General features: G+C 37.1%; 2 protein-coding genes across 3 annotated transcripts; one reads left to right on the top strand and one right to left on the bottom strand.

Annotated features, from left to right (window-relative positions):
- The first annotated feature begins 5853 nt into the window (after positions 1 to 5853).
- Positions 5854 to 10578, top strand: LOC108675554. Its single transcript, XM_018163573.2, has one exon. It carries the CDS (start codon positions 5956 to 5958, stop codon positions 9637 to 9639), a length of 3684 nt encoding a protein of 1227 aa, XP_018019062.1. The 5' UTR covers positions 5854 to 5955; the 3' UTR covers positions 9640 to 10578.
- Positions 10579 to 10925: 347 nt separating this feature from the next.
- LOC108675557 (transcription elongation factor 1 homolog) lies at positions 10926 to 14680 on the bottom strand. 2 transcript variants are annotated; one of them, XM_018163577.2, is made up of 3 exons: positions 14496 to 14680; positions 13149 to 13337; positions 10926 to 11923 (listed from the first exon to the last, which is right to left on the bottom strand). In XM_018163577.2, the coding sequence occupies exons 2-3, from the start codon at positions 13262 to 13264 to the stop codon at positions 11791 to 11793; spliced, it is 249 nt and encodes an 82-aa protein (XP_018019066.1). In that variant the 5' UTR covers positions 13265 to 13337; positions 14496 to 14680; the 3' UTR covers positions 10926 to 11790. The 2 variants fall into 2 exon arrangements, with proteins under 2 accessions (XP_018019066.1, XP_018019067.1); XM_018163578.2 differs by having other exon boundaries at positions 14616 to 14680.
- Between the last annotated feature and the right edge of the window lie 578 nt (positions 14681 to 15258).

Here is a 15258-nt window from a genome sequence, read left to right as displayed (position 1 = left end):
ATGCTCGCTCCAGCAATTACGGACCTACCCGGTTCTCCGCGCACGTGATGGATATTTTGTTCGCCACTTATTCTTCCCGTCAGTTTAGCGTTTCCAGCATTTAAGTTAAATTAAGTATGACAGTGATTCCTTTACTGTTTACATACTACAATATAAGTGATAAATTAATCATTTTCATTATTAATGTTTCAAAATGTTGTAGAAGATTCTGTTTTTTTTTTCGAACTAAATCACTCTTTTTTGATCTCTTTTTTTTTTTGCAGTGAACCAGTGATAGGTAGTTTTGAGTTTGGAATTTATAATGCTTTTAAAGTTGACCCATATTGTTTAGTTAATTAGTAATATATATATCTAATTCTTTGACCAACTTGCCCAGTCAAAAGATTTAATAACATTTTTCTCTTAGTCTTAGCCTATTAGGCTAGGTGACAATAGTTTGCTCACTTTGATTGGCAGTTGGCAATAGCCTATGTTATGTATCAGTATTTATAGTTCTGATTGAACAATTAAAATCAGCTTTTTACCTCTGTTAAGACTGTTATTGCTTGGAACTAGGATACTTCATATTTGCACTTGGATTCTCAAGGCAAGAATGTCATCAAAACTGACATTATTGATTATATAGCCCCAATCTGGACTCCAGAGTATTTGGCAAATTGGCAGACTTTTACAAAACTCATGGGTAAAAACAATCATTTTACAAGCAAGTTTTAAAAATTGCTATCAGAAGTTAGGTCTTTTTCTATATTTGAGAAACAAATTAGACCAAGCCATAAAAATGGATGAAATTCCAGATTGCAGAGCCTGTTGGCAAACTGAAGTTAACTGAAGTTAGCTCATTCCTAAAGTTGAATTGCCATTGTGTCCTTATTTACTTTTGTAAAACTTACCTAATGTCTAATGCAAACCTTTTAAAGAATATTTTCAAACTCTTTTATGTTTTACATAAGTAGCCAGAATGCCATGGTCAGGAAGATGTGCCAGGTGCGCAGGAATTTATATTGTCATTTTAACGACCTGCGTGGTGTGCCGTACTATGCCGGTAAAAAAATGTGCCGTGTGCTGTACTTTTAGAAAGCTAAAATAGTTTAAATATGGACGCGCGGCAACGCAAATTGCATAATCACACTGACCGTACACACAAACGTGTATCCATATTGTGTTGTGGTTGGATATGAGTTGCTTAGATAGGCTAGATTGCTAACGCGTCAACTCAGGATGTTCTAAGAGTCAGCACAGTAATGAATATTCATTCATAGATCACAATTCAATCGGACATGAATTACAGAACTAAAGAAGGCAACATGGCTTTAGATGTGCCATCGGTGCCTTCTAATGAATAACTGGACTGGTTGCGGCAAGTAGGGTATGAACCTGCATAGTGGCAAACCAGAGCTTTTTTAGAATCAGTTCATTTTTAATTTCCTCATTTACTCAAGATTTAAACCAATTTCTTATGTATGATAATGCTGGTATCCAGGATACTTTACTGGTCTACTTATAGGACTCAAAAATGAACTTGAGGGAGAGTCTAAAAGACTCTTTGCTTTGCCACTATGTGAACCTGTATGTTGACAGTATGATCCTGCATGCCAATGTTGAGACTACATTGCCGACATCCTCCCGGCCGGCAAAATCGACACGATCAATACCTAATAACAATGCACGTAAATGGACTATACAAATTAGGTCAATATGGCATAATTACAAACCGTAATTATGCTACGTGATACAAAATATGAATATATATATTTGCAAGATAAGTCAATGGTCTGTCATTTATTTTTGCTTTATTTGAGCAATTATGGTTTCCAAATCTGGGTGCGTTATGTTATGTCATGCGTACTTTGAATGTGCAAAAATTATAACTATCATGTGAAAATTGTTACGTAGGTTATCATAGAGTATCAAGATTGCAGTTCTGCCACCACCCTTCATTGAATTATCCCGCTTTTTTTTCCAAAATTCAATAATCTCTCTTCCAGCAAAGTTTGCAAAATTCATTAGCTGCAAAAAATACTATCTGCTGTGGTGTTCGAGTTCCTGTTGACGTGACATCCGTTTGCTTGTATGAAACTAATTTTGTAAAGGTTGCTTCAGATAAATTAATCATTGCCATTCCCATGTTCCACCCTCAATTTAATGTAGCTAACAATATTGAATGACATTATTCATACAAATCTGTATCTGTTAAACTTTTACATTTTAAGATCTGATGGAAGCGGCGAGTGTCCCTAACAATATGAGGATGTATATAAAAACATTAATGATCTAGGAGCGGGCTTCACAAAAAAAAAAAACATTTCAACATGGCTATAATTAAATTAAGATCATTACTTGTAGTATAATAAACATGAAGTTTCCCTATTAAAAAGTTATATTTCGTTGGTCATCAAAGTTTATGTCAACTACGCGAGTTGAACTAACAATAATAAAATGTAAGAAATGTCCGGGACTCCAGGTTACTTCTGACTCTTCCGCTTGTCGGATACAGAACATACGGTAATCGTAAACTGCGGCTATTAAACATACGAAATGTAAAAATACGGTGTTCAGTGTTGCAGTATGACCTTGGAGATAATTTCTTCCAAAATAAAGTTCTAGATTTCTCATTCACCAAATTTCCATATCAAGAAAAATCATATATTATTGAAGGATAATTAAAGGCATACTGTACTGAGTATTGCGTCTGTTCCTCCACAAACTGCTCTTGTGCGGCGTAGAATTGATGGCCGGGATTGAGCGAACTGCAGAAGTCAAGATTAAAGAACCACACCGCAAATCATTCATTCACTAATAAGTGCTAATTGCATAAAAAAACACAGGCACGGAAGAAATCTATCTTAATTACAAATTTTCATTTTTATTACAACAATGAAGGTTAATTATAGAGGCAAACAACAAACATTAATAAAAATGAGAATAGCTTCAGAGGGATGCATCACACTCGAAGTCGAAGATCGTTCAGCGTTACTTGAAATCTACAGACGATGTTGCCATTCCATTCAGATGAAAACTGTGTCTAAATCAGAACTGTGTTGGACGGCTCCACGGCCCGTTCCGAGTGCTGTGCGCCGTGGAATCGATGACCGTGATTTGCGCGAACGCGTGCGCAAAGAAAATATAAAAACTAAAAATGCGCAGGAAATTTCCCTGTTTATATACATCTTCCTGAGTGTGGCCAGAATGCAGTACTTAGAACACATAAATAAGCAGTAATTAGTAGATCTAGATTATTAGCATGTTCATTGATTACAACACAAGCAACTGCACTATAGGTTGTAAAATTCAACCAACTAGTCAATAGTTAATTACTTATATTTCATGTAAAGACCTTGCCAGAAAATATATCTACTATGGATGTGCTAATAACGAATACACACGTCTATTCTATAGTCCTTATAAATTTTACAAATCTTATGGTAAAACTTTAGATTAAGTGCATCAAAAAAAAGTTTTTTTTAATTACCTATATGTTTTTTGGGGTGTAGATTAAGAATCTGAAATCCGTTTTTGGCGGTCAGCATCGGAAAACCGATTTTTTCCCCAAGGCTCTAATTCGTCAAAAAAATCCAACAAAAATCGGCAAAAAAAACCTAACCTAACCAAAAATCCGGCAAAAAATAGGCAAAAAAACCTAACCTAACCGTGGTTGCAATGTTGTGGTTGCCTGCAATGTCGTGGTTGCAAGAGTATATGGGTCACCGAGGCTAAGTTAAAAACGCTATAAATCCACGGATATTGGGGCCAAGATTTAACTTGCATTTTATCTTAAAAATATATAAAAAATCGCTTTTCCAATGCCAACCGCCAAAAACAGATTTCAGATTCTTTATCTACACCCCAAAAAACATATAGTTAAAAAACACCCTTTTTTGGATGCACTTAATCTAAAGTAATACCACTCTTGCAATTTTAAAGACAATTTATTGGAGTTGATTATAAAATCAAGTAAATTGAAATTTTCTTTATTTTTCACTGCATTATAGAATTGGAATTGGGTGCATGCTGACCCCAGGCTGTAAAGAAAGACCTTTCAGCTTGAGATATTGGAATTTTTCCAAGCTCTCCAGCAGCCACCTTGACTCCAGCAGCCACCAAATTGGCATCCATGGCCAATCATAAACTATGGCTTGGCTTGGAAATCCATGAGTGATCATAAACTATGGATTGCTCAATCAGCCCTGCCATCACCACGCTCATCTTCACCTTGTTTGATTGCTTTTATCTGTCACCCAATCACAATGTGCATGTGTCTGGCGGGCCCAATGCTACTGCTGAAAAACTCATCTCCGTTTCCATAATTTGTTGGAAGCAAATGACGCATCAATACATTTTAATGTGTTATAGTGTATTCTAATGTAATCTTATGAGATATATTGCAATCTATTACGTTCCAATGCAATCTATTGCGTTCTAATGGTATCTATTGCGTTCTAATGCGATCTATTGCGTTCTAGCGAGATCTATTGCATTCTAATGCGATCTATTGCATTCTAACATGATATATTGCATTCTAACACAATATATTGCATTCCAAGGAGATCTATTGCATTATAATGTGATATATTGCGTTCTAACACGATCTATTGCATTTTAACGCGATGTGACGTGTTTTATTGCGTTACAACGCGATGTGACGTGTTTTATTGCGTTACAACGCAATGTAACGCAATATATTGCGATGTACCAAGATTTATTGCGTTCTAACGCGATCTATTGCATTCTAACACGATCTACTGTGTTCTAATGCAATCTATTGCGTTCTAACGCGATCTATTGCGTTCTAACGCGATCTATTGCGTTCTAACGCGATCTATTGCATTCTAACACGATCTACTGTGTTCTAATGCAATCTATTGCGTTCTAACGCGATCTATTGCGTTCTAACGCGATCTATTGCGTTCTAACGCGATCTATTGCATTCTAACACGATCTATTGCATTCTAACGCGATCTATTCCATTCTCATGCTATCAATTGCATTCTAACGCGATCTATTGTGTTCTAACGCAATGTAACACGTTCTATTGCGTGATAACGCAATGTAATGCAGTATATTGCGATGCAACGAGATATATTGCGTTCTAACGCGATCTATTGCATTCTAACGCGATCTATTGCTTTTTAACGCAATCTATTGCATTCTAACTCGATCTACTGCGTTCTAATTCGATCTATTGCTTTCTAATGATGTATTGCATTTTAACGCGATCTACTGCGTTCTAACGTGATCTATTGCGTTCTAACGCTATCTATTGCGTTCTAATTCAGTCTAATGCAATCTAATGTAACCTAATGAAATCTAATGTAGGTACCATAATTTGATATAATGCATTCTGGTGCATTCCAATGCATTGTAATGAAATGTGCTATCAAATAAAAACTTGATACATTCTAATATGTTCTAATTCAGTTCAGATCAGTGAGTCACTCAGTTCAGCAGTGAGTTTTAAGTTTGAGACCCACTACACTCTGTGAAAATTCTGCAATGTTAACTTGTTCAGAATTGGCAATGTTTCTAGTGATCTGATCAATGCTGACACTGCTAATCTATTCTTCTCCTAATGTCAATAGCAGCACTATCAGGAATTTTTTTATAAATTCTACAAGTTCCTTGCTTTATTCAGTAGGATGTTATTAGTATATTGATCTCCTAATTTTTAAAATTTTATTTATGATTTATTGTATGTCATAATATATCAATATTTAAATTTTATTACTTAATAATATTTTATTAGTGCATATTCTGAAACGAAAGTCATCTGAATGTTTTGAGCACATTATGTTGACATTTTTCATTGTAGTAACATGATTCTATATTTAATTATCATCATTTTTTCCCTCAGGATTAATTGTTATCCTTGTAGGGCAAGACATATATTATTGGATTATTATCCTGAGCATTGACAGTTGTGCATGTTTATTAATGTGAATTAAAAAAATTAAGGACTATATGCAGCAGACAGTTTTGATGGCTGATCAAGGAAAATTTTATACTCTACCTCAATCTGAGCCCATGCAACTCACTGTCAATACATCCCCAAAAACCTCAAACTCCCAAATGAATTGTATTTCACAGAAAGTTCCTGTAGTGCAACCAGGAGGAACCAAAGTAAAATCTAAAATACAGTGTCTAATTTGTAGCAAAACTTTTCACACATCGCATCAGTTTGAGATTCACTATAGGAATCACACAGGTGAGAAACCATTTAAATGCAAGGAATGTGATGCCCAGTTTACAGGCAAAAATCGGCTTGTGCTGCACATCAGGAAGCATACAGGTGAGCGTCCATACATGTGTGGCATTTGTCATCAGAAATTCCAACAAACTGCCCATCTCAAAGTTCACATGAAAAAACATTCAGCAGAGAAACCGTACAAGTGTTCTCAGTGTTCTAAGTGCTTCAAGCATTGCCAGTCATTAAAAATTCATATTTTGGAACATTCTGACAACTGGGAGTTCAAGTGCCAGGAATGTGATAAATTATTCACTACATCTCTAAAGTTGAAGAAACATAGTAAAGTTCATTCAGGTGGTAAACTCTTTCAGTGTAATAAGTGTAACAAGCAGTTCCGAGATGCTGCATATGTTGCCAAACATCAGTCAATGTTCTGTGGTAATGATGGTTATAAAAAAAGGTGGAAGAACAATCGCATCATTTGTAAATCAAAGAAGCGCGCCTGCACTGTACCTACTGAGAATGGAGAAGATGGCGTTTGTAAAGCGCCTAGGTCTCGTGGTAGACCACTTGGCTCAAGAAATCGGAGGAACAGAAGAAGAAAAGCAAAAATTGCTGTTGCCTCTGAGTCAGATGTTGAGTTTGAGGACCTTTTGAAAGAGAGTAAGGATGTTGTTGCCAGCAATAACAGCATTGCTCATGAGTCTGCTGACAAGGTTTTCAATACCAATAAAGATCCTCCATTCAGTCTGGATGAAATAATAAGTAACAATGATGATAATGACTCATCTATTGGTTACATTGATTTGTCTTTCAAATCAATTCAAAATTCCTTAAATTTTAAGCACAATGAAGTAAATATCGTCACTGACTCAATCCAGTCTCAGCGTAAATATCATGACAAACCTGACACGATCAAATTATCAATTGCTGTGAAGAAATCGGAAATAGCCTCAACTTCCAAAGGAACGCACAAACAAGCTCTTAATTCTCAAATTATCTCGTCACAACTCCCAATTTCTCACTCCTCTTCAACGACTGTAGAAGAGAAAGCAAGCACCGCGGTGTACGCAACCTCTTGCTCCACTTCTGTGGTGAACGTGATTTCCACCTCGTCCTTAGAGTCCGTTGGCGGATCACGAGCTATTGCTGCACATGAAATGGAATCCATGTCGTTACTGCATCCTGTGAATAATCGTTATGGCGCAGAAACTCGGTCTGCTGTCCATAATACAGCCATTTCTCACAGACTGTCACAAGGTACATCACGGCTATGCAATGCCGAACAGGCGAGCAACTCAGCCGTGCAGCAACAGATAAAATTTTCACCTCTACAACGCACACAGCAACAACAACAGTCATTGAACATGATTGATCAACCGTTACAGAACGATGATAAAAGTCAGGAACTGAGGGGAGTTTTCCCACAATCAATGCCCCAGCCGGACCAGCAGCAGGAGCTCACTCTCCACCCCTCCAAAAGTAGTCCACAACAGAGAGCGCTTCAGCAACTACAGTCGCACCATACAGTGCGGCTGCAACAGCATCAACAGCAATCTCACCATCAACAGCAACCACAACATCCGCAGCACGAGATGCTCATCCAAAGTCACCACAATCATGCCGATCATTTGTTGCAGAATTTGCCTCAATCATTAGCCGTATCATCCAATGGACTCGTCGGGCTGCACAAGAGCGTACCCAGCTTGAGTGGACCTCAGTGTCAGCACAAGAGTCAGTCATCAGCACAGCTGCAACCAATGGTTCAAATGACAGATAATATGTTTGAAGATCATTCTGGCTCTGGTAATCTTAACCAAGCCAACTTTGCCAATTCATATCCTGTGCTGCCAACTTCGTCACATGGACACATCGATTCGAATTCTTTGATGAACTACTCTTACTCTGATAACGTCAAAGACTTCTTCAATTTGTCAGTTCTAGCAGCTTCATATGACCCAAATCTTCCCGTAGATTTACAAGACAGTGCTCAAAATTTGCCTATATCTCTTGATTTATCAGTACACAATAATTTACAGAATTTGACTCAGAATCCTCAAAATCTGAGTATCACCCACAACGTTAACAATTTGCACCACTCGATGTCTGCTGTCGCTGAAAGTATCGGCGGAGCGCCGCAAAATGTTACAATTCCTCAATCATATGACGTTCCTCAAAGTTTGGGTGTGGTTACGAACACCCTAAGACCGCCACCCCCGTTCTCTTCCCACTCTCACACTGACGCTTCTATGCCGCACGATCTTTCCCTTATTCATCAAAATGCGTTTGCACAGAATCTTAGCAATGAATCAGATAACAACAGCGTTCAGAATTACTCACGCTTGAATGCGACTAGTATGATGCCGCAAAATCTCAACAATTTTGGTATTCCTCAAAACCTTTGTTCATTGCAAAACTCTAGTCCCATGATTCAGAATATAAGTTCTATTCCTTCAAATTCACAAAAATTCAATCTAAATTCTCTTCCTCAAAATCTAAGCACTATGTCTGATACTCTAGCACCTCTAGCTCTTAACATTCCTCTACTTCAACACGATTCGATGCCCCAAAATTTAACTGCTCAGAGATTGTCTTCGTTATCTCATAATTCGTCAAATTTTCCATTATACTTACCTCAGTCTATACCTCAGAACCTGAGTCTTCAAAACGATTTTGCGGAATCTTATTCGAGCAATTCTAATAATTTAATGTTGTCTGCTACAGCACACGACCTGAGCACTCCGCAAAACCTCTCAAATCATACCAATATAAATCACGTGCCTGGTACTGCCCAGCTCACTGACGATTTACTTCAACCTCAAAATCTTTCTCAAAGCCATTCTTCACAACCTGAAAACCTTTCTTTGCCCCAGAATTTATCCTTGCAGTCTTCGGACAAGAAGAATTCTTGTATGTCGCAGCCGCAGAATCTGTGTGTAACGAGTAATGCCATGGCATCCAACATCCTACATAAGGGCATTTCACTCCCTAGTGTTGCATGCCAGGTAGCATCGATTAACCAGAATTCTTTTCAAGGGCAATCTTCTATTTTGTCAAGTGTGGATGGCGTAGACCGTTCTATAAGCTCCGAAGATATCAGGAATTCCGGATCGTTGCACGGACGACTAGATGGCTTACCCATGAATCTTAACACACCAATACCTTCCATTTTGTCTAACCCCTACAGCGCCCATCTAAACTCATCCGGTAATAACAACCAGTTCAGCATGCAACAAAGTCTTTCCATACAAGCTTCTTATAACAACATTGACATGGGATTGACGTGTTCCATGTCAGAAGATCACAGCCAAAAGTTTGGTGTGCCCCAAAATTTGTCTCACCCCGGCAAGCTTAAACAATACATAGAAGATCTCTCGTGTCATTCGAAGCTAAATTCCACGCCTGATAATATTCCTCAAAATTTATCCATTGATGCACAACCGCATAATCTTGCATAGTTAATGTCAGGGCTGAGCAAATAAATATTTCGCCTTGCAAATTCAACTGATGCTCTATTTCAGTGTCTCTTAATTGGTCGTGCGTATGTTGGTTAGGTAATACAGATATTAACATTATCTAGGAAACCTCAAGAGTTACGTCTAGTGTCAAAGTCTTGTGATAAGACGTTCAGACGTAGTCAAAATAAGACGTTTGTCAAAAATAAGATGCATAATATATTGAAACACGAGTGCACTGATTGTTTTTTCTGTACTGAGACAATTAGTATAATTGTAACTAACCGATTTCGTATTATATTTGACAAGGATTTCAAATCGATAGCTCGCGAGCTATCGATATGAATATAATCGTACTTGATAATTTCTTTCATACAATGTATACAGCAAGTGCTTACTGGCTTAAAATTTTGATACTAATGATGAATTGTATTAAATTCTTTGCGCTGGAATGTTGATCGCATTCAATCCATTGATTTCAATCCATCGCATTCGGCGCCTTGATTTCTTTGACTCGGAATCAAACTTTTGCATTACCAATGTCGGAGACAATGGAGTCCAAGATACTGAGTGATGAAAGCTCACGATTGACATGTACCTTGACTAACTGCCATTAGTATAAAATTTCTAATGTGTTCCAATTCTTTTGTATCTACAGTGAATGTGAAGCCTACCGATGTGACATGAAAAATTCAAAATTTTTATGCTCTACTATGAAAATTCGATGTTGGCTTGGTAGTTTTACCTTCACCTGCATATAAATTATTGAGTTAGTCCTTATTTTACGCTTGAAATTTTCATTTGTTAAATGTGCATATACATATCGTCTACAATACAATATCATGTATTATCGAATAATTTGAATAATTGTATCTTTAGTTGTTCATCCACAAACCCTTGTGATATCGTTGCATAGAGTAAGGTTGCAAATAAATTTGAGAAATTCAATTTTTGGCATTTCCCTTTTCGGTTTTATTACCAATAATCGTACTTGATAATTTCTTTCATACAATGTATACAACAAGTGCTTACGGGCATAAAATTTTAATACTAATGATGAATTGTATTAAATTCTTTGCGCTGGAATGTTGATCGACTGTGATAAATTTTTAAGGGGACACTCCTATATTTTCTTGAGAAATCTGAACTACTTTAATTATCGAAATAATTAAATCTCTTTATTCCATCTCCATTGCAATTAATGTATGAATCTCCGAGTTTGCAAGTCTTATTCCATTACGCCACTGTTGTTTTTTAGGTAAATAAATTGTGATTCTTTCAGTAGAATCATGAGGAATTCAATTTTATTTTAAGATAAAAGCAAAGCTCGAGTACAAGGCACAGTATTGGAGGATTATCGAGCTAAAGGCACTAAAACTCCACTAGCCTGTAGTTCGGCGAAGAGATTTTCATCTAGTCGACAAGTAAGAAAATCTATTAAGAATGATATCGAATAATGATTAGATTTCTTTTGTGATCAACACACCATTACAAATTGTGATGGATGAACTAATTGGAGCTAAATTTTATTACTGGAAAGTATATTTTCTAGGTTTCCATGATTCGTTAATTGAATGTGGTTAATTGGATACTTTTTGGGATATGAATCGTTTCGTTTCGGGTCTTCGTACCTGACCCAAAGTTAGACGTGGAGCCTCAACTCACATGGTCTACCGAGTAATTTTGTCTGACTGAATTTATGATAAAGTTCCGTCTCAACAACAAAGTTTATACGACAATGTAAAAGCCTGCATTATTATTTATTGTTGATGATATTCCCGAATTCAAGTCCTGCAAGTTACCTGCAATAGGATGTGGCTGTGGCGTTGAACCCATGTCTTGACTCACGCAGTCAATTAAGTTCTTAGTTAAATACGACATACTTTTGCTTCGACCCGCGTCGAGCTGACACAATTTCCAATAGGCGTCAAAAATGTGCAGGTACATAACCCTTCCTCTTCAGATAAATTTGCTGTTTCTTATGCTATTCGTGTCTAAATGACTGAGTAACAGTCATAAGACTGTGAGTTAAACAGGTTCAGAGAGTCAATTATATACGTAATCATAATTTGCAGTCTTAGTTCGTATTTTGTTAACTGGTTATTTATTGCTGATAATAATCTTAAATTTTCTCGTCCCTGAGTTTCTAATGATTCAGTTGGCAGCTTCACAGGCATCTATCCATTCATTATAGACGTCGATCTCCTCCATGAGGTAGTTAACGTGGCACTGGTAGTCCTCCAAACACACTCTGCAGTGCACTCTCCCCACGCTCCGGTCCTTGTCTCTGATGAATTAGGAAAAAAATTATTTCAATACTCACTGCAGTGAGTGACAGAGAGCGCATTTTCTCAAAATCGACAAAAACGTGAAGTCACGGACAGACGGACGGACATGACGAGCACAATAGGGCATTTTTTAGAAATGAGAAAATGCGCTAAAAATATCATGGTGTTGAAATTGCTTGCGTCAGTGCGAATAAGGGGTTGAAGCTATGAATATCTTCATTCATACTTCATTCTTCATTCATACTTCATATCTTCATTCTTTAAAAAATGCTAATTATGAATATATTATATATATATGTGCCAAATTAAGTATATATCATTTAATGTACAATTATTTGAATATTTTTATGTTTATTCAATTAAGTCTTGTCTCCCATCGTAGTGCAGAAAGTTGCTAGAAGCGTCCAACTAGAATTAAAAAATAAACTTAGAACAAATAATTGATTTTTGAGCTAGGTTTTGCATTCGGTGTAGCTAAGATCTTAATTAAGTCGTTGCTCCTGCAATTTTATTACAAGTATATTATCGCAGCTCAAAGTTTAGCCAAGGTAAGAACTGCTTGACTAAAAATTACTTGACAATACACCCTAGAAGCTAGTAACGTATTATTAATATTATATACCCAATAAATGGTCAAACTTCAGTACATTAAGGTTAATCGTAGTTTGCAATGTCACACATTAGTCAATTCGGTGGAGCTTTGACACCGCTCGTCTGCAGTAAATAAATTTGCAAGCAATTTCACAGAACTCGGAACAGGCACACGTTTATGACAACGCGCTACACGCAATCTTACACGTTCTTAATCTCGAAATCAAAAGCAATCTCACACGACTCATCACCATGCAGACACGCTCCTGATAATTGCACAAAAACTATATCTGACAATCTCACACGCTACAGGCAATCCCACGCTACAGGAAATCTCGCACGCTACGGGCAATCTCGTACGCTACAGGCAATCTCGTTCTGTTCTAAAAAATGCCGTATTAAGACAGTCTGACACGCATTACAATCGCCGGCCGGTATGCGAAACAAAGCATTGTCTTGCCGTTTTTATTTTAATTTAACCCAAGAAACCCGTACCACACATGAAAAAAAAAAAACAATACTGTTTATTCTAATGATGCAGTCGACCACTAGAACGCCGGTCAGACAGTTTTGTCACCGTTATTTCGAACAGCGTGCACGCTACTGGAGATACCGAATGCCTAGGCAACCCACATGTCGACGTCGCAGGAGCGCTCGTGGTTGCAGAAGGGGCAGGTGAACTGCGTGTCGAGCGCCTCCAAAGCCTTTCGTTTTGGCGGAGGCTTGCGCTTGGATTTGCGCCGCCCCATGGAGTAAAGTTTAGTGAAGTTCCTCCTTTAGTTGAGCTGCTGCGCCAGGGTCATCTGTGCATCATTATCTGCGCTGAAAAGATGAATATTGGCTCATAATGACAGAAATATATGGCGATATTGTAGGATATAGGGTACTATTTTTGCAGGATATACGGAACAATTTTTGTAGAATATCAAGTGGACCCATCATCGGGAGATGCGATACGCAAGATTGCGTGCTGAGGAAGTGTCGGGGATTATTCAGCATTCTGGTTAATTTATGCTTTTTATGGTTTGCCTTCGAGCGGCATATTTTGCTTTCGAGCGGCATGTTGCACAACGGAAATACGTATATTAAGATAAAAGCATTTGCCTAATTTAACGGACGCGTTTTCGTTTAGGAGTGCAAGTTAGAAGTGGTCGCACCTGCATAAAATGACCTTCCGTAAACTGAGATAAAATTGATAAATTTTGAAACGGTAACTTTTAACCTAAATTTACCTGGTTTACATTAGTATCTAACAAATTTGATTAGTACTTCTTGGACTTCTTGCTTCTGGGACTAAATTTTAACATTCCATGTGGATTCATTTATTTTGACGGTGATGGGTCCACTTGATTTCTTATTCACAGTTTTGCATTTCCAGGCAATCACTCAAAATTATACCCTTCAGAACTTTGCTAGTGTTTGTCATATCATAATTATACATTTTAATTGTTGGGCTGAAGAACACTTGGAGGAAATTTGTTTCACAATTTTCACTATAACGTGATCTCATTCGCGAGGTATGTCAATAAGTACTTATGTTGTATCTCTATATTCGTCATCTTGTTGATAACTTGTTTTAGTGGCCATAATTGCTCGCGCTTCAGATCGAGCTATATCGCGCCGTCTTGTTGATAAGGTAAGAAGGAAACATTTTATTGACATGAAAATAACTGTTATTTAACTGTTATATAACTGTTGACATAAATAACTGTTATAAATATATTTAGGACACAAATGAAATGGTTGTGGGAATTACATAAGCGATGGTCGAAACTGTGTTTAAATTACAAGAGGAAGATACTAGAATATTCGGATCAATTACCGTAGATTATTTGAACAGCCACGTGTTCCAACCCATATTTTAGAATTTCATCAGTGACAGCTTCACTATAGAAATTAGTACGTTATGGCTAGTCATGAATTTTTAAAATTCACGAATTTTTAAGAATATATTGTTTCGTTTTTATCATTAGCACTTACCTATGCTAAAATTAAACTTGATTTTGCACTACCGTTTGCTATGATACACTTAGCAGTCTAGGAAAAAATTTTCAAACGCTTCAGACTATTTTTCTAGCATGAAAGTTTGATCTTACTCACTAGATTAGGAGCATAAGTCAACAATTTAACGTGGTTACCACGAGCTATGTACGTGCAAACTACGTTCGATGTGGCACTGTGCCATGAACGGTCTGCTAGGACCACAGAAAACGAGAATGAGATGAACAGAGAAAACTAATTTTTAATTGGGTAGACTCAAACTTTTTAGCTCACTCCTTCCTATCTGTAAACAGATTTTTAAGTTATTCAGTTTTCTTTCCAAAAAGGTAGTAAAAAGATCCCGTAGACGCAGCAAAATGATTTGATGAAGAAAATAATTTATAAAAATGACTTTACTATCTCTAATGAAGTTAGTATAATAATTCCCGTAAAATACACAATTTTGACAGCAAAGTTAATGACATATAATTTGACGATTAACGTTGAATGTTACGATTAATATTTTTACTTTTTTACGTACGCCCAAAGTTTTTTTTATAATTTAATGTGCGAAGACTACGTGAAGGATTCAGAAGCCTTGCGTTCTGATTTGGAAATGTAGTTTCGCTTTAGCAGCGGTGGAATCGATAGTTTCTCTCTCACGCCTTGGCTCTGATATGTCTATGGACGCCAGTATTGGGCTAAACGCTGAAGATGAAGGTTATCGCGTCTGCTCGAGGTTCGGAGTGCCCATAATTATTCA

Source organism: Hyalella azteca, unplaced genomic scaffold, assembly GCF_000764305.2.
Source record: "Hyalella azteca isolate HAZT.00-mixed unplaced genomic scaffold, Hazt_2.0.2 contig5418, whole genome shotgun sequence".
Classification (NCBI taxonomy): domain Eukaryota; kingdom Metazoa; phylum Arthropoda; class Malacostraca; order Amphipoda; family Hyalellidae; genus Hyalella; species Hyalella azteca.
Note: the sequence above shows the minus strand (reverse complement) of the source record. Positions and strands in the feature narration are given on the sequence as shown.